Source organism: Pezoporus wallicus, unplaced genomic scaffold (assembly GCF_028554395.1).
Source record: "Pezoporus wallicus isolate ANWC-B61680 ecotype Strahan unplaced genomic scaffold, APGP_CSIRO_Pwel_v1 contig_2871, whole genome shotgun sequence".
In the NCBI taxonomy this organism is placed as follows: domain Eukaryota; kingdom Metazoa; phylum Chordata; class Aves; order Psittaciformes; family Psittacidae; genus Pezoporus; species Pezoporus wallicus.
The window spans coordinates 5933414-5953524 of NW_026640775.1; the positions used below are offsets into that span (position 1 = coordinate 5933414).

Below are 20111 nucleotides of genomic sequence, written 5' to 3' on the forward strand. Positions count from 1 at the left end.
TCTTTCACTAAGCTGGCCAGAGCTTCAGCCTGAAAACAACTTGCCTGCTTTTTCATTTCATTAGAAGGCTCTTCCACAGCTCTAACACTGATATGGCATCAAGGGCCTTTTGAAGCTGCTGCCTGGCATATGTTTTCTGTTTATTTTTCTAATAAAATAGAATCACATTCATTCAGTTTTTTGAAAAGCAACTGTACCGGCACACAGCCACAGGGGAAAAAAAGAAAAAGCCCCTGATGCTTTCCATTAATGTTAAACTCAGACAGCTTTGTTTACAAATGAGACTGACCTCTTATTGAAGTAACTTTTTTAAAGAAATGGATTCTGAGAAAATTTATTAGTCCACTGTGGCAAATACACTCTCTGAGCAACAAACAGGCTTCTGACCCCTTTTACTTAGATCCAGACATTTCAGAAATGATTGAGTAGATGTTTTCCAGTTTTTGGTTAGTCGAGGGCTGATCATGGCTTATACATGGGATCCTGTTCCCATTAAAATTAACAACTAAATCCCCACCAATATCACTAGGAGGAAGAGCAAAAGAGAATGCTCAAAACTACATGCTCCTATCAAAAATCTCAGGTTTTTTTATAAACATAGAATCATAGAATAGTTAAGGTTGGAAAGGACCTTAAGATCATCTAATTCCGGCCCTCCTGCAATGGGTAGGGATGCCTCACTGTAGACTATGTCACCCAAGGTTCCGTCCAGCCTGGCCTTGAATACCACTAGGGATGGAGCATGCACAATTTCCCTGGGCAACCCATTCCAGTGCCTCACCACCCTCACAATAAAGAACTTCTTCCTTATATCTAACCTGAACTTCCCCTGTGTAAGTTAGAACCCATTACCCCTTGTCCTACCACTACAGTGCCTGGTGAAGAGTCCCTCTCTGGCATCCCTGTAGGTCCCTTTCAGATACTGGAAAGCTGCCATGGAGGTCTCCATGGAGTCTTCTCTTCTATATGGAAAACTTAGACTCTCCCTGGCCCTCACATTTCCATAACATCACCACAGTAACAAAGTGCCAGATTTTACAAAAACCCTTCAGAAAATCTCAGTTTGCCTTTTTTATTTATTTATTTAATTCATATTTTCAATTATATTTTCACAAAAGACCATAAGATGCTGCATAGAGTTATAACCAAATGACAGCTGTCTTCATCAAACCCTGTTTGCATTCCTAGATATGATGGGAAGCAATTTATGGCAATGTTTTCCCATAAGAAACACTCTAGTTGCTGCAAGTTCCCAGCCGCAGGGAAGGCCTGGCTGGTGAGAAGCAGGATGAGCCCTGGCAGCCACAGGAATCACAGCACTGAAGGAGAACATGAAGCAGGAAGCTTAATTCCTTTTTGCAACACATTTCATCAAAGGCCTGAACTTCTGTCTCCAGCATCGCACACAGGTGCTCTCCTCTCATGATTAAGTTTATCTCCATTTGTTTTCTTATTTTCCTTTTTACTTCCTAAATCTTCAAATATAGGTCAAGAGGGGAGCAGCCCCAGACAGTGAGCTCACTGAGGCAGGGGTTTCTTTGGGTTTACATCCAGGTCTACCAAGCTGTGACTTGAAGCAGGTTGCCTCTTTCGCTCCCTCCCCACCAGGCAGGGCTTTATCTCCCAAAATCTCCCCTCCTCAGGTTTCTTCCCACCATCATTTGTAAACCCCTCCTTTTGCTTTGATGAAGAATGAAAACCAGACATGCCAATCCCAACTTCTTCATGAGGAATGCTTCAATCACCATTTCCTGCCAACCCCATCTGTTGCGTTATTAACATGTCTGTATTTCAGAGGTACATATTGCCTTGAAAGAGGTGAAAATTTAGATAGAACTGTAGAGCAAGAGCACAACATACATCACTACAAAGATCTGTACAAGGAGAAAATTAGGACAACCGGTATTTGTACAAATGTGTTTCTACAGTATATATGATGATTTCTGCTGAACAGAGGGTATTTACAAAAAAGAAATCATCCTAAGAGGAACAACAGATTAAGAAAGGGAACAAAGGAGAGGAAAAAAAATATTAAGAGATTTTGAAAAGAAAGGGACCTTTAATGACAATGATGGGTCAGACTACAGTGAATTTAAATACCAGCCTGCAATCAAGTCCATGTAACAGGATCCCCAAACACAGCCCAGCTCTTGAGGGAGGTTTCAGCCCCACTTCCCAGGCCTACCTCCTCGACCTTGTCTCTGTCACATAAATGAACTGAAATGAACATATGTTTTTAAGTTTGTTTCTAAAATAACCAGACCAAAGCAGAAATACTGAGCTGCCCACACCAGTCCCCCCACCTTCCTCAGGGGAAAGAGCACAGAAAAACCATGAGTGTTAGTCACATCTGATGAAGTGCTATGTCGACAAGGCGTTATACAAAACAGAGACAAAAAATAGGTCTGTTGGGTCCCAGCTGCAGGTGAACAATGAGCTGTGAGACCAAGCAGTGACAGCGTGCCAAGGCTCCCTCACCCTCAGCCTTGCTGGGCTCCCTGCAGCACACACCAGCCCTGCAAGTATGCAAGAGATCACCAGGAATGTGATCCTTTCACAGACAGGGGTAGACCATCTCCAAGGGACTCTAAGTACCAAGGAGATGCTTTTAACCTTCAAAAGATGCTACAGAAGCCTGAGAGGTGCCCTGACAGGCTCTTTTCTACAAAGCAAGAATCCTGGAGTTTTAATCACATTAACAACTGAAAAGGAATTGAAAAGTAAAGAGATATGGGTGGATCTCTCAAGGAACAAGCATAAGCAAGGGATAAAGTGTGGATTAAATCAACTGCTTCCTGGAGAGAAAAAGAGACAGTTAAAAGAGCATGAGCACTCTTCATTTTGATTGATCCCAACAAAATTAATTTCTGGTGCAAAATCAAAACATGAAGGAAAATGTCACCACAATGTTAATCTAGTCTAAAAAGCTGTGTCTTACCTTATCTTATTCTACTCTAAGCGGACATTGTAGCCTCAGGGGTATTTATTTTATTTCCAAGTTTATATCCCAAAGGACACGTTTGCACCTTAGGAAGATAAGCAGAGCACAGGGCTCTGGCAACCCCCAGCCTTTTATTCACTCTCTGTCTCTTGCCCTGTGCTGCAAGAAACTCAAGGCAAATCCTATGTCCAGCATCAATAATTCCATGTAGTTCCTCTGCATAGTTCTCATAGTGCTACAGTGATGTAGCTAACGGTGCTACAAAAGCCAACTGTGACTGCATCTACATCCACTTGTCTCTTTTTTATCCTAAACGCTGAGCCCTGCAGAGACTTTTCATCTCACAGGGCTGCTTGGCCATTGAAAATCCAGGCTGAATACTCTTCATGGAAAAAAAAAGAAAGGACATTTTCACCCTTGTCTTCAATAACAGAACAATATACATGAAATGGCAGCCTGGCTTTTTATAAAAGCAAATTTTCATGAAATCCAGACATATGGGTTATCTGATAATTATTATTATGCTCATTAAAGGATTTTCTCATTTCTCAGTTTGAAGACTTGATAGTTTTCAGGAAGGGCTATATGAAAGAGACATCATCAACTTGGCTGGTGAGGGAGAACCCAAGCCCTTCTGTCTAAAATGTCAGTAACTGAGGCTACAAATAAAATTCAAAATACTGCTGTAAATCAAGGAAGCTAAGAAAAATCATTTTCCACTTTGGAGCTTTTTCTTTGTTGTCTCCCACAACAATACTATTCATAACTAGTTGAATTGTTACCTATCACAGTATAGGGTCAGCATCAGCTGAGCATACATAGCTTTCCTTTTCTTTAACTATTTGAAATTTCAGGATATAGCACTTCAAAGATGCTTTGACAACAAGAAAACCTGCAAAATTTTAGAGAGCTCAAATTGGCAATGTCTCTTTAATTGGTTTTAAAACATTTCATTAAAGTTTCATGGTACAATCCTACCCTACAGCCACCATTAATCCCTTGTGGCTATGTTAGATACCAAGTTACTTACGGAAAGCTGGAAGAGAACACTTTGTCCTTCTCTCCCACCTATTACTGTTTACTAAACTAATTACAGACGATTTAAGAAATCATCCCAGAAAAAAAGAAGTTACTGCAAGCTCCCCTTTCTTGTTATGACAGGCAGCCCCGTGACTTATTCTGAGTTCTAGTCCCTGCTCTGCCCAACTGTTTTTCCAGTCTTATGCAAACGAGGAATTGTTCATCTGCTTCCATTTCCTAATCCCAAATTGGATCGCTACCATTTGATATGCAGAGATGCTTTGCAACACCCCAAAGAGAGGATGTTTAACATCATGCTGCCCCATTGTACAAGATGACAAGAGCATGGGAAACTGGTAGGGCAGAAGGATGGGCCTTTCCGAAAGGGCAGCTATTTGGCCATAAGCTTGAATAAACCTGACAATGAACTTCAAATGGGCAAGGTGGTATGGAAGACAGGCTGGTAGAGCTTGGCAGAATATGATAAGCATGTTTCACAATACATCAGGAGATTTCCCAATCTACCAATGTACATGTGAACTTCAGAAATTCAGTGGCAATGTGGTAAAAGAAAAGCAGATGAGGGAAAAACAGGTTTTTTTTTACCTCTGCTGTGAAGCAGACAAGAGGAATGGCAAGGGTACTGAGGGGAAAAAACGCATTGTGGTCAGTGTGCAGCACCTGGCTACTAAACATGGAATGAAGAGTACGCAGCTGCTAGTCCTGCCAGCCTCTGTTCACAAAACACAAATGGGACACTCAAGTGGGACTTTGCACTCTTTGGCAGTGCTACTCTGCACCTCCCCAAATGCCGAGATGGTCCCCTTCTGGCATGCCAGTTCCAGGAAAAGGACTAACCCATGCAAAACCGAGCCTATCAGGCCTTTCAAAGCACTCTGGCACACTTGAAAAATCATGGAACTAGGCCAAAATGCATCAGTGGGATGCTTTAATGCCTACTGTTCTAAAATCCCTATTCTGGCATGCAGAGAGCATTGATCAGTAGCAGGAGGCACCAGCAAAACCCACAATACCTTCTGGTTTCAAAGCATGCACGGGAAATACCTTCAACAAAGAAACCAGCCGGCTGCTGGACTTTACCTGCAGGGCTCTCTTTATAAGCTAATAGTTTCCTCCTCTTGGCCTTGGCTCTGGCCCCGGTGAGATGTACTTCAAAGGAAGAGCCTCCCTGGTATGGACTTGAAGCTGGAAGTGCTGCAATCAACAGGAACTGGAGGCTTTGGGACCCTCATTTCCAAGCCTGTTTTGCTTTTTGTAAAGTAAAAGAGAAAGGAAAGAAACCATGTACATAGTAAAAGAGAAGGGAAAGAAGCAGGAGGCCTTGTTGCAATTACATGTGTCTGCTTGTTGCTGGAGGCAAGGAAAGAAACAAGGTGTCAATGAGGCTCTTAAGGCGGGTAACACAGAAAACAGCTGTTTATCCAGCAAAAGGAGGTAACATGATTGCTTATCAGAGCTGAACTAAGATTTCCTGCAGAGCCCTGTGGTGGACCCAAGGGAGCTGTGTGAGGGTACACATGGGATACGGCCAGAAGAGCAGTGGTGTACTGAGGTAAGCCTCTGACCAAGCTCTGTATTAAAAGGAGACAAGATAAATCTCACCATTTTGGAACATGCTGAGATGTGGTGATGTGTCTTCCTCTGTCCAAGAGCCTGGTTTGAAGTAAGGGACTCACACTAGGGCATGGCTTCCTCAGTCCCTCCCACTGAATCAGGAGTTAAAAAACACAACTCCCAAACTCCCAAAACACCCTAGTCATGTGACCCAGGCAGTATCAGCAACTCCCCATGGTGGCTATCCTTCCTGAGAGAGGAAGAGAGGGGGCACGGAGGGAGCCACCACCGCTCGTTCAGCCCCATGGCCTCTCTAAGTGAGAAGGGCTGCGAACACTTCTCGGTATGCCCCTTCTACCACTGCCTGCTCAGAGCTAGGTGCAATGCACAGGGTATTTTCCACCAGCACCAATCAAGACGGGGCTTAAACTTGCAGGATGCCAAAGGAAAGGGCTTTATACTGGACAGGATCAAACAGCAGGCTAGACTAACTGGGGTGAAATATGAGGACACTTACACAGGGCCAAAGGTTAATGCCTCCCCACATGACAAGGGTTGGTATCTGGGGAATCCAGAGGCCACCATGCAGCTACCGGTCTTTGCCCAGTGATCTGAGAGACTGTGCTCATCAGCTCCAGGGTCTTGCATGTGCCACAGCAGAGACAGTCTGAAGCAGAAACTGAGACACTGTTGCTAGAAGAAAATGATAACTGAGGGGAAAAAATAAGCTGGCTTCTGGCTTGATTCACTGCAAGCCCTGCTAACACCAAACTCAAGTGTGAGGACAGTGCCTACAAGGCAGCGGGCTCTTTAGACAGTGCCTATGTAAATAATGCTGGTAGAAGACTGGAGGATTACCTTTCCAAAGGATTAGGAGCATTGCTTTTTCAAACACAGCATCTCTCTTTGCTCTCCCAACAGCTACTGGCTACAAGCTACATGGCTTTTCAGCCCATCAGTAGCACTCCCTGGAGCTAACAGAATAACTCAGCACCTGAAGGGGACCCCATAGAGAAAGAGGGCACATTTTAGAGGCTGTGCTGCTAGTGCCAGCCACACTCCTGTTGTGCCGTAGGAAACACAGCGGTGGTGTAAAAACAGCCTTGCTAATTTTGGCTCTGTGTGAGATTTTGCTTCCTCTCTTCTTGCTCAGCTGTGGAGCTCTCCTGCATGGCTGCCCCCTCTGACACAACATCACCACAGACACATTTGGCTACTGAAGAAGGTGTTAAACCGCTGAGCGGATGCTTACTGTTTGAACAATCACCCGTCCTGGAAGAGCACCCTATGGCACCCCACAGAACCTGGCACAAGGGCTGTGGCAACATGTGTTCAACGTGATGCTGCAGCCCCAGGCTCTGTGCCTGCTCCCATGTGGCACAAGGACAAGGATGGACCAGGATGGCCATTGCCAGGCCCGCCCAAGCCATGGGAAAGCCCCTGTGCCTCACCGCTGTGCAAGCGCAGCTCTGCGGCTGCTGGAAGCGGTGGGAAGATAATCCGGAGCAGCTGCTGGCATTCCTCCTGTACCCCAGGAGCAATCACAGCCCAGCAGTGGCCTGACTTTTCCAGTGTTACTAGGAGCAATGGAACAGCATCAAGGATACCTAGGAATTTCCCTTTTATCACAGCTGTAGCCACAGAGCAGAAGGGATAAATGAACTAGCTATCAAGTATTTTCCTAATTCTGTCCACAGGCACAACTGGTAGGCACATTTTCTCCATGTCCTCATGTTCTCCTTAAGGATCCAGCAGAAATGCTGTACTAGTGCTGGGAAAGTGGGGAGAGATGAGATCTTTGGAGGTCAAGTACTACTTTGTGGGTCTTGCAGTGAAGGGTTTCACCAAAAGTGCACACATATTATACTCCCATTACCACCCAACTCAGATACAATTAGGAAGCAAACTTTGGGCCTTCAAAGAAGGACTTACCAAGAACAAGTCCTTGCCAGAGATATAAATTATCTAAATAAACACGAGCACATCACTGAAGTGTTTCATGGTTTGCCAAGTAGTTTACATGAACCAGTGAGAGCTAGGGAAAGAAGTTTGCATACAAACTGCTAAGAAGGCCTGTTATATCACACTTTCCAACGAAGCCCAGGTGTTATCCTGGCTGTGATCAGCCTCATTGAGCAACAAGCATGATCAAAGAGAAACCATTACAAATGCTTCCATATGAGAAACCCCTGGGCCACTAAGGAAGGGAATCATGCGGGTGGTATAGGGTACCGCTCATCTAACTGGGTGTCCTGAGAACTGTATCATATCATACGTGATGACGTTCACATTTGCAAATGAAGAGTAAAAGATGCTACATTTTTTTTCCCTAGGGAAGTGTTCTCCAGTTCAGTTTATATAATTTGTTACCACACTGAACAAAGTAGCAGGAAATTAAACACACACCCCCCCCCCCTTCGTGCATAGTATCCCTACAAGACACTACATAGACCTTATTTCTTAGAGTTAAAAAGTGAAAGTAGCAGTTTCTCTAGATATGTATTAGTTTATCATATTTCATGGTGAAAAAGGAAAAGAAATACTAGTCATGATGCATGTTACCAAAATCTCTAAGCTAAATAGTTGAAAATATATATTATAAATAATATTCCACATGCACAATGGACACGTGCAAGTTTATGTGAGTCATTAAAGAACTAGGATGAAAATATGCAGACTTTAAGACCATGTTTTAAGAAATTTTAACTGAAAACACATGCAGAGCATGCATTCTAGCAGATAATTACGCTTAGAGTGGAGCACGGCTCATAGAAAAAGTTGAAAGAGTATAGGAATTTTTTATCTAATAACTACATGTATTACAAAAGTACTTCCTATTTTCTTTCTCTAAAAAGTTGATTTTTAGGCACTACAGGTCACCCACCTCTAGAATCTCACTGATCGAGTCTGCAATGTATGTATAAAGACCCCCGGACTTAGAAGATCCAGAAGAATACTGGTTTTAACATCTTCCCTTGTCTGAAACAACAGATTGCTCCAAATATAATAAAAAAAAAGGGGGGAGCAACTCACAAATCTCAGAGAAAAGATGAAACCTAGAAGATGACAAGGCCAGCCCTTCTCAATCAACAATTCCTTCTCATTCCCATTTTTTTATCCTCCCAGAACTGGGAAGGCTAAATTTAAAGGGCTCACACATTTTCTCCTGTTTGCAGGATACTCAGCAATTTGAGATAAAATGAGTAAAAGGGTGACCTCTTGACTTTAAAAGATTGCTGACTAGTTTTGTTCAGGTAAGGAGGCCATTAAGTACTTTCTTTACCTGAGATTTCTGCAGCTTTTAACAGCAAGAAACCTCAGATGTTTGGTCTATTTTTCCTGTAAAAACTGATGTCTAACTTTTATTTGTATTTTTTAGTCTATTTTGTTTGTGTGTGGAGACACGACAACATTTAAGTATTAGAGGCTGCTTTTCAAATCACTACTCTTTATTTGTCTGGCATGACTAATGTAGCAATAAAACTCAGCGCCACTGATCCAGGGGTTGCAAACCTACCTTAGTTGCTTTTGAAGGTGTTCTTTGCTTTACAGGCTTTGCTAGAGCCGGCGAACTTGTGTCAATAGGATGGCAATTCTCATCACTTCCTAGTAAGGCCAGGCTGAAACCTCATTGTTTTTGTTTCCTAGAGAGAGGACTGGGATCACATCTGCATTTTATAAAAGCTCCTGAATAGTTGCTGATCAACAACAACCAGCAGCCAAAGCTTAGCCTCTAGAAGCTCACATTGTTTTGCAGTTGGAGTTGCTAGATACTGTGTCCTCGTAAAAAGTGTGGTTAAGTCATTTAAGCTCTGAAACTGAGAACTGTACTCCCCTGAACAGCTAGCAGAAATTGTTACTAACAAGAATTTTATGCAAAAGGCTCCAGGCTGCTTTATTCATCTTCCTTTGTTCTTTAACGCGTACTCATCATCAGCTCAAAACCCACTAGTATTTCTAGCTTCTATGAAATAAGTCTATTTTGAGATAGTAACTCAGATGTAAATGGGAGAATATTCATTTTTCCTATGTGTCTTTTGGGGTTTAATATAAAATCTGCAAAGGCATTAAAACAGTAGGGTAGGGAGCTAGAGCTGCTGTGGGAATTAAAAAATTGCATGTGTAAAAAGTGTTCACGCTATTTGCTGTCAGTTAAGGCACAGGTGTGGGGGAAGGACTTGTAAAATGGTCTGCCTCTCTCAAATTTCTCTGACAAGCACATTGACTGAATTTCATAAGGACCAGTCTAGCAATGAACCTAGAAGAGACATAGCTTTTGCCTCTTACTTCACAGCTGTCTGCCACCTCAACCTCACCAAGTGCTGGGGGCTTGTGCCTGGGCAGTGCAGGGGTTCCTGTGGATGGTGGCTTGCTTCACTGGGTGACAGGCCTGTTGGCCCAAGTGTTCCTAGAAGCAGGAGCTGCTCTCCTGCCCAAGCTCCCTTTCATATGAATTATGGCAAGTCCGTCAATCCTTCTTTCCCAGTTGTTATTGAGGGCTATTATGTGTCAGACTGCTGTATTCCTGCCAGAGAGGCTCCTTACACTTGCTCACTTGCACAGGACAGGCACTGCAGATACAGTTGGGCTTTGCTTAGCTTGGGATCACACACAGCTCAGGGCACGCATTGCTCTGATGCCAGAACACATGAGGAAGCTGGATGTGCTCCGAGCCTGAAGCAAATGAGTGAGCTGTGCCATAACCCCCCTGCAAGCTGCTGATTGAAAGGGATTATGGAAAAGTGGGTTCTTGGGAGGACTTGACTTGGGAGCTCAGGGGTAGAGAATCAGCAGAACCTCTGTTAGTACGGGGCTGGAAAAGCGGAGGTCTGTGAATGCCCTCTGCCACATCAGGCTCTTCTCTACCCACTTCATTTCCATCTTTCTCCATATTTTTGCTCCTCTGTTCTTTTCCGTTCTATTCTGTGTCTATTCCACATGCAGGCATCGACTTGTCCTCCTACAAACACAGTGTGCTTAGGCATGGTTGGCATGGAGAGAGGAGGTAAGAGCTTCTCCTGCAGCAAGAAAATGGTAGCCAGTTACAGGACAACAACAGGAAGGCATGAAGGGGGTCATCAAGTTCCCTACATTCCTCCATGTCACATGTAAAGACCTGCACCCACAGGTACTCACAACTTAAAATACCACACAGACAGGGTCTAGCAGGACCAGGCTGCCCACGGTAGCTACATCCAGGCTGTAGCTTGTAGCTTCACCCCGTGGGATGAGAACCTAGTCACCTTACATCTAGTTCTTTGCATTGTGTTGTCCAGGTAAAGCTCAGGCTGTCAGGAAAGCCTCAGTCACACTCAGCCCACCTACCAGGGAGCATTTTACACCACGGCATGCTACCCTTGTCCTACAGGATGTCCAAGTAATTTTGGGGCAGGGATCAAGTGGGCTTGCACTTTGCCGTGAGCTGCTTGGGACATTCCTACCAGGAAAACTGGCAATGTTTCCATCTTCACTGGAGACCCTTGGAGGTATCTACCCTGTGACACTAAAAGGGTCTATTGTTAGGGTGTTCTCCAGGCAGGTCCCCAGCCCTAGCAGCTACTCACCCTTTCCCCAGATGCAAACTAGCACACACCTATTGATTTCAAGAACCTGGCAAAGATAACTTATCACAACGGATCCATTAACCCCTCTTGGAATTGCATAAGCTGCTGAACTCTTACCATGCACAGAAAGCTCAGCAGGGTGTTAGAGGAGATAAAATAATCCATCAGGCAAAGGACATTGTTACGGCTGAGGAATAATGTTATCAGAGGGCTCCCTTTCAGGTTGATCTGGAAAGACATGTAAGACCATACACTTCAAAATCAGATGGGGAGAACTCAGCATAGACAACATTGCAGGGCACAAAGTAGCTGGCGCAGGACAGGGTCCATCTTTGCAGAGTGCTGTAAAGGCACAGCCCTGAGGGTTTTACAAGGGTCAGAAAGGACAGTAAGATCCCTAGGTTGAATTTCATACAGGGCATTATCCCCTTCTGGGATATCAGTGGTAGGAAATACATACATTTTTTCCACAGCAGAGCAGAACCAGACTGTGAGGAACTTGAGCCCGTTCACTGTAATTTGGGATTCAAGGTGAGCAGAGGAGCTATTCACCAGTCTCCTGCCTAGGATTTTCTTCATTCCTTCCTTGCCCCTACAGCAGGGGTTTTCAGCCTGTGGCCTGTAGCCTTTGGAAAGGAGACCTGGAAACTCTCCTCGGAGGACACAAAGTGTCCTTGCTAACCCTGACTCTGGGGATTTAAAAGAGGGGTTTGCACCTCCGTGGGAAAAGTTCCAAGACCTGCGAAGCCAAAGCCTGGGAAGCCCGTGCCCTGCTGCGGGAGCCAGGGGAGGAGGGCACAGCCATCACCCCACGGGCAGCTCCGGGCAGGGAGGCCTCGAGAGGGCTCCCGGCAGCGGCCAAGACCCCTTGGGGCCCTCGGAGCGCAGGACGCCCATCGGCCCGCTTCGGCCGCGGTAACCCAGCGGGGGTCGCAGCGGGGGTCCCCGGGGCGGTGCGCTGGGCGGTGCGCGGGGCCACCGGTGGCCGCGGCGGGGCGGGGCGCGGGGCGGGGCGCGGCGGGGAGCGGTGCAGGGCCGCCACGGACACACGTGGCTCAGCCCCCCAAAAAGGCATTCCTCGCCGGAGGGAGCGGGCAGTTCGTATCTCAGCCCCTTCAGAGGCGCCGTCGGTCCGGTCGGCGGGTGTCAGTGCGCAGGGGCCGCGGTTGGCTCCCTCCCCTGCGGAGGCAGCCGCGGGCTAGGGGCGGCCCTACCTGTCGGCACCATGAACCTTACAGCCGAGAATCACCGCGTCCCCCTGAGCGACGGGAACAGCATCCCGCTGTTGGGGCTGGGCACCTATGCTGACCCCCAGAAAGTAAGTCCGGTGGCGCCGGGACTCCCCCGCTCCGCTCCTCCGGCAGGGGCAGGTGGCGGTCGCCCTGGCTGCAGACCCCCAGACGGGGGCTATCCGCCAGTTCCACCCTCGCTTTCCTCCCCGACAGGCTATTTCTCCTTTTGCTGCTTGGAGAATTAGAGCCCGAGCGCTCCCGTGAGCAGGACGGGAGGTGCGCGGCGCGCAGAGGAGGAAAAGGTGGGGGGAAAAAACACCCAAAACCCTAATACTCCTGCCCAGGTTGCGGTGTGGCGCTCACCATCCCGCACTGCCGCACGGCTCCGTGCCGGTGAGCACAGCGGAGGAGGTGCGGGGGTCCGGGATTCCCTCTGCCGTGGCCCCGGGGGCTGGGTGTCGGGGCGGTGCAAGCCCGGGGCCGCCGGAGTCACCGGGAAGGGATGGGGTACCCAGCGAAAGCCGGCTGCTTGGCAGGGAGGCTTACAGCACTCGGTCCCGAGAAGCCCGGTGTCTGAGGAAACCGGTCCCACTGCCTCCCTGGGCCGAGCGCTGATAAGATGAGGGGTTTCGGACGGTCTTGCAGTTGGCCCTACACTTTCCAAGGAATGTTCCTGAAACAAAGACCAAATTCCTGCATCCTGATTCCTGCTGCTCCCATAGCTGCGTGCCAGCGGCCAAACCACTCTCAAATATTCTACATCCTTCGGTGTTGCGTGTCCCGGGCAGGCATCCATCCCATCTGACTGGGATCGCTGATTCGGCTGCACCGAGGCTCTGGAAGCACGACTGATGCTTCTTCCCTCTGCGCACCTGGAAGCGCTAAGGCAACTCACTAGCTGCTGCCTTTTGCTCTCCTAAATCGCCTGTTCTTTCAGTAATTCTTTCTTGTTTGTTTGAAGAGTGGACAAAGAGAGAGCGTGGTTAGAACCCTTCTTGTGTAATAGTATCAGAGTTGAGATGCAATACTGTGTGTGTGACTCCACACACCACGAGGTCGTTAAAATACCTTTTTAAAGAAAACTCTTGATTAAAGCCGTTTAACACCCACTAATTGTACTACGGTGTATTAATAACAGTGTCAAATAAGATAATCAATAACCATTGCTGCAAGTAGGGCAATGTTGATTGATGAGCGATGTAGAAAGGGCTGCAGATCTCCCTGATTAACACTGCCGGTTTACATGAGGAGAATGGGTGGGAATCTGCAACTTCAGAGGCTGGGCACCGTCCCCCACATAACTTGGGTTTACAGAGATATTTTCAGCTAGTGTGTTCTTTGAGTAACAGTTAGTGAAACAAAATGAAGCTCCCTAACAGGAGTTTTAACCCAGCAAAGCAGAACGTTGCATAATTCAGTGACAAAATAACTCTGAGCAAGCTTGAAGTGTCTCTTTCCAGACTTGAATATCACGTCTCCAACTCCTGAGTTGCAGTTTTACACTAGTTTAAAAGTTGAGTTAAAATAAGGCTGTCAGCAAGAGGTGCTCCTGCCTCGCTGCCCTTCCCACCTGCAGCCCAGATGCACCTTGGACTGATGCTGTGGCATTAGCCAGGTTCAGTCAGGGAGCTCAGAGTGGCAAGTAATCTGCCGGAGTTGAGAAAGGGGGCAGATGGGATTCCCCTTTCACAGGCAGCTTTTCTTCAATGCTGTAACCCTGCTAAGAGTTCGTTCTGCCGGAATTAAAATGTCTCAAAATCAACCTGTTCCTTCTTCCCCACTCCTGCAAAATCCTGCTTCCCACTTTGCCCTCCCGTGGATCAAGGGGGTGGTGAGCCTTGCTCAACTAGCCAAAATGTATCATTTTTAGGGAGAACTGGTTTTCAGCAGAATCAGCCTCGGTGGTGGCTTTTCGCTTTTCGCACGTACCTCCTTGTTTCTGGTGGCAGGAGAGGGGGACAAGACAACAGGATGATGCAGACAGGGCATTGCTATGGAAACTCCAATTTAGAGCAATTGAAGCTACTGTGTAACTGCACCCTCAGTGGGAATGGGTGCACATGCCCAACCACCCATTCTCCCCCCACGTTTGTAGGAGTTTGATTTTCTGAGCTGTCTTTCTTTTTCAACATGATAAACATGTTTGAAAGTTATGGGTGGGAGGAGGAACTGAGAAGAGGTAGAGAAAGCAGCGCTGATAAGGCACTTGCAAAAGTCTAATTTTTTGCAGAAGACCATCTGAAACACTGTCTATCTGGAGGAGCTGGGATGAAGCTTTACGCTAGTATTTAGGATTGTGTATTTGAGTCAGGGAGGGCAGCTGGGGAAACGCAGTAGCAGGGTGCCATGGGATTATGCTGCAGAATTGTTTGCAGCTACTGGTCGTTGATGGGTCCGGATGTCTAAGTAGGTCACCACTTAAATTTGCCCATCTCAAAAAGGCTGCTTTGCTGATAAAAGGACAGGGGTCTTCTGTCAACCTGTTGCAGTGGCAATGAAGTGCAGCTTAGCTGGGACAAGCTGCTCTGCCGAGTGCTGACTTGTGCCTGGCGCAACCTCCAGTGGGATGCCTGGCAAGGTTTCCCTCCTGTTCCTCCTGCCTAGTGAGCTGAAAGCCTTTATGGCAACTCGGGACTGTTTCAAGTTTTATCTTAATGAGTGAGGCTAAAAACTAGCACTGACACGTTTCCCTTAAAATGCTTAGCTGTAGCTTTTTGAGGCTGAGTTGCTTAAGAAGCAGCATCTGAGGCTCCCGTTCTCCAGTGGTGGGGGCAGGCAGCTGGTGGTAGCAACAGTGCCAGCTGTCCCCAGCACGCTATTTCTGCTCATGAGTCAGATCTCCGCGACTTCTAGTCATTTTGTGCTTTGATACAAAACACAGAGCCGTTCGTTTGTCAGATTATTCATCTTGCTCTTGGAGGCAGATTCATTTTGCTTTCTCTCAAAGGTTATTCACCCTGGCACCTCCATGTCCTTGAGCAGCTTGTCCAAAACAAATCTGTTTTCTCAATCTCGTGCTATAGCCCAGTAGCTCAAAATGAGCCCAGAGTGTTCTTCCTGAAGTGCAGGAATGTGCTCACTGGTTAAGCAAACCAGGCAGATCTAGTTAGCCATGGAGCAGGGAAATCTGCTTCTCCGACAGTCAGTTACATGAAAACAGAGGCAGGAGGCCAGCATTCATGTTTCGGGCTTTGTCTGGATAAACTGCACAGCAGTGCCTTCAGAACTGAAATGTGTCAGCAGCCTGCCTTGCTCATATTAAATAATTGAATTGTTCTCCCAAAGACAACTTCGGGAGATAAATCATACTTCTCCAGTTGTGAAACACCACACACAAAATAAATCAGTTCATCGAAATCTGGTCCCTCGTAAAAGTTAACTGACTCAACAAAGTACATCACTTAACTGAAGCAGAGCTGGACCACTGTAGAATAGGCCTGTTTGATAATCAGATTAATTTTAATTGAACACTCTTTACCCATAGATGTAAGAGAGCTTTTCTCCTGACTGGATATAGGTCAGGATGACAAGAATTCAGCTTATTCTTTGAGACTGAAAACACCGGTAGTGCAATGCTGGGAGTTTCTTTTTGCTTTACTCTCTTAGCACAGTAAGAAAGCACAATGAAACCATTTGCTATCAATTCATCTCATAGCAGAAACACAGGAATCTTCACTGGGCCATAGAAATAGTGACAAAATCAGAGGTTTTTTTATGAAGAAAAGCACTTAAAAATATTTTCTGCTGCTTTAATGGAAGGTTTTGTTGTTTTTTTTTTTAGGGGAAAGATAATTGTATAACTAGAAAGCTTAGCCTGGTTTTCGTTGTTTTGTTTGTTTTTTTTTTGGTGCAGATTTCAGTGCATTGAAGTTAGTTTTGTGTTCCACTTCACATAGGGAAAGAAAGGTGTAAGCCATATTAGATTCTTGCCTACATAAATCAAGCTATTCATCCTAGCAGGAATGGACTCCAGTGACACACCAAAAATCTCAGTCACTGACTCCTTCCCACTCTCCTCATGTGTCTTGGAGGGAACCACAGTGGGAGCAGTGGACTACCAAGGTCCTCCGGATGGCTTCAAAATTTGAGGCCAATTCTGCCCATCTGGCTCTGGGGATCCTGCCGGCAACGCCCTGTGTGTGCAGGGGTGGCTCTGCCAAGGCTCCAGCAGATGCACCATGTCCAGCTTCGCTGACTGAGGGCCCCTGAGCTGTTGACCCAATTCTTCAGGATATTAAATAGATGGGGGGGAGGGAGAGGGCAGCCCCACAGGGAAGGGTGGAGGACGACAGTCCCTTTGATGAGTCTGTGGCATCACCCTGTGCCATAGCAGTGCCAGATCATCATCTCCCAGCATTGATGTTCAGCTCCCAGCACAGCCCAGAAAGTGGTACTGGTCCCCATCTGGAAGCAGATGGGGTGCTGGGATGAGAAGGCTTAGAGGGGAAAGGTGCTAAGAACACTCCTAAATCCTGGAAATCCTATGCCTTGTTAAAACAGCACTTATGCCTGCTTCACTTTATAACTCATCCCTGTCAACACAGCTAAGATCGTCAGCCCAGTACCTCCACATAAATACTTGCTGTCTCCCTGGAAGGTCAAGGGGTCTTGGCCACAACTCCTCTCCTGTCTTCCTGTTTTGACTGAGGGAGGAAAGGTCTTGGAGGGAAGGTTGTAGCAACCACACTGTACACAGGCACTGCTTCTGAAATATAGGATTGGGCAAAGTGCTCAAGAATAGCACTGGGTGAGGGTTTTTGGCAAGTTGTGTCTTTGCTAAAAATGAGGTTCTGAGGTAGCCAAATCCATCCATAAATTGGAAGCAGTTTTGTGGAATAGTTTCAGGCAAAACAAACGGCAAAGCATTTCATTTTGGGCACTGGCAGTACAAGCTGAGGAATCAAAGGATTATTAAAGCAGTTGGAGGTAGCAGTTGCCTTTCCCTCAATAGCCCACTGATGAGGGAATCCACATGGGCGATAGGAAACCAGATTCAATCCTGCCTCTGGGGATTAAATGAGTATCACAAAGCCCAGGGAAATAATGCGATCATGGGGGTATGCGATAGCTAGAGGCAGACAAGAAACATGTGCAGGCTGGAGCAGAAGGAGCACCTTCCCCATGGGAAAGCATGCTGCCCACCAGCCCCACAGCTTTGGATGCTGAAGAACTCAGTATGGCAGCCAGCCCAGCGTGAGAGAGACCCATTTCCCCAAATCCTTAATTACCACAAAGTAACCCTTGTGAGCGCCCAGAAAGTCTGGGTTGTGTTTAAGAAGAAACTGCTGGTTTGAATCAGGGAGAGGAAAAGTTCATCCAGGGCTTCCATATCCAATCTGAGTGACCAAGTTTAAAGAAGAGAAAAAACAACCAACAAACAAAGAAATCTGTTTTGGATAAGTATAAACACTGTTTTGGCACCCTGAATTACTTTTTACACCCAAGCTAGAAGCTGAACAAAGTAACTTTTCATTGTACAGGCCTAACAGCCCCTAGTGCTCTCATAGGACCTCTTATGCCAGAAAGTTCCTCGCACAAGAATGTGAGCACACAGACTATTTCAATTGTTCCTAACTGTGCAGGCTGCATCTCTGTTGCAAGGTGCCTGTCTTTTGAGCTGCCATGGGTTAACTTTAAGTCAAATGAGGTAACTTGCCCCATAATATCATCTGGATTTCTGAGCTGCAGTAAAGGGGGGATTGCACCCAGTTTAATTCCCTCTTCCTCTCCTGTCCATCACCAGCTTCTGAAACATGACCGGGTGGACTCAGTGATGATTTCAGTCCCCCTCTCTGCCTCACACAAAGCTACAAAATAGATGGTGTATTGAAAGCCCCAGGAAGGAGTGACTCCTGAGATCACTGGAGACAGGGTTGAAGCTTAGGCTTCCACTTTTTAACCTCTTTCCTACAAATTTCTCTTTCTCTGACTCAGACAACTGTATTCCTCTTGAGCTAACCCTCCACTTGCCTCCTAGATTGTTTTCTTGAATGAGATAAGAGAGGCAGTGGCAAGAACAGGAGCATGCAATTGTCCTTGCAGCCTTAGCTTACTTCCCACAACACACTATTAAATATATAAATACCACAGTACTTTTAATGTGAACGATTACATGAATATGTCTTTGAAATCAGCAAGTACTGAGTCTGAAGTTAGCTCTCTAATGAAGTGATCTTTATGGACCCACATGAAGTCACCACGGGTGTAGTCCAGGGAGATGTTTTGCCTTTTTCTCCTCTAAAAAGGCTATTGGGAACCTGATTTGAACAAAGCTGGAAGAGTCATCTGGGATATTTGGCTATGGAGCCTCATATGTGTGCCCTGAATTTAAGCAGTGAAGAATGTTCCCAAACAGAAATTGTGTTTTTAAAGTTGTTGGGCTTTATCCCCTGACCAGCATTTCCAAAGGACGTTGTTAGCCTCTTTACAGCCCCTTTCAGTAATCACCACCAGCTCTCTCAAGCCATCTGCTTTTTAAGCAGCAGTATTACCTCATGCGGTACTAATTCTTGTCTTCAGGGAGCGCTTTGGAGCAGCAGAGCCACGGCAGGCCAACGCGGTCTTCCAGGGCTGCTATTTCTGAGATGTTTCAGAGGGTGGCCTTATATTCCCTTGGTCTCTGAGGATATCCTAAAGCCACACTCCCAAACAGAGACCTGTACACTTGAGGCAAGGGCAGGAGGGAAGGAGATTAGTGCAGCCCGTGAAAAGAACCGTGCCTGATCTTGCACATGCCATGGAGGGCTCCTTGCCTGCCTGTCAGTAAACTCTTAGCCTAGCCTTCAGGCTGAACACTGTTTATCCTGAAACTATATATCTGTAGCCAGATCACCCCCTGACAAAGTCATGATTCGGTTAGTTTCATGCTTGGAGGACTAAACCATACTCAGACCATTCTGCTTGAAGAGATTGCAGATGGCGTACTTCTCTTTCAGCGGCCAGTATCCTGGTATTGAATGATGCCCTTGTTGCTTAATCCCTCAGATTTTACTCCTTATTCCTTGACTAAGTCACAGATACTGGCAAGACCCAGTTGCCAAGAGCAGATAAAGGCAGGATGTCTTGGTATCTGGTTCCCAGATGCCTTGAGGAGGTGCAGTAGCAGGCACCAGGTTTTAGCAGCGGGAGAACAATATGGCTCTTAGGCAAGAGCATATCTGCTTATTGGAAACATGATCAAAACCACATAAATACATACAAGAGAAGGAGTATGTGTGAAAGAAACTGCAGCAACTCTGGGCTGTTTTATTTTCTTAATCCATCCCTGCTGTTTGCTACAGCGATGGCAAATATGCCAGAGGATGAGGGATGAACAGGTGAACATCTCAGATACTGCTTTCACAGGTCAGACTTCTTATAGAAAATAGGTTAGAGAGTAGAGGAATGCACTAAATCAAAAGGCTTTTGGACAAATTCTGCTTTCATCAATAACTTTTGCCAAAACCTCAACATTGTATGATGTATTTTAAAGTTCTCTCATATACGTTTTAATGGCATATTTATCACCTTTGAAAAGTCGAGTTTGTTTATCTTACATTCACCTTCTCTTTTCTGCCATACAACATTTCTGCTGCTGGAAAAGTCTTTCTACATTTGTGTGCTTTCAACACCGCCTTCCTGGTGGTTCAGCCCTGACCTCTCCTCCCTTACCTGCAATCACCTCTTGATGCCTTAATTCCTTCTAACTCCCTGTAATTTCATGTTATACAATGGAAGATTTTTGGTTTGCATAAATGGAAGATTGCATCTTTATCTCATTAAGAAAGAAAAAACTAAGTC

The 20111-nt window shown here is 46.1% G+C and overlaps 1 protein-coding gene across 1 annotated transcript in view; it reads left to right on the forward strand.

Moving 5' to 3' along the window:
• Nucleotides 1-12124: 12124 nt before the first annotated feature.
• Nucleotides 12125-20111, forward strand: part of AKR1D1 (aldo-keto reductase family 1 member D1) — a 35683-nt gene continuing 27696 nt past the window's right edge. The window contains exon 1 of the mRNA XM_057420591.1: nt 12125-12418. Within this exon, the coding sequence (XP_057276574.1) occupies nt 12326-12418 (93 nt within the window). The 5' untranslated portion in view covers nt 12125-12325. The remainder of the gene's footprint in view (nt 12419-20111) is intronic.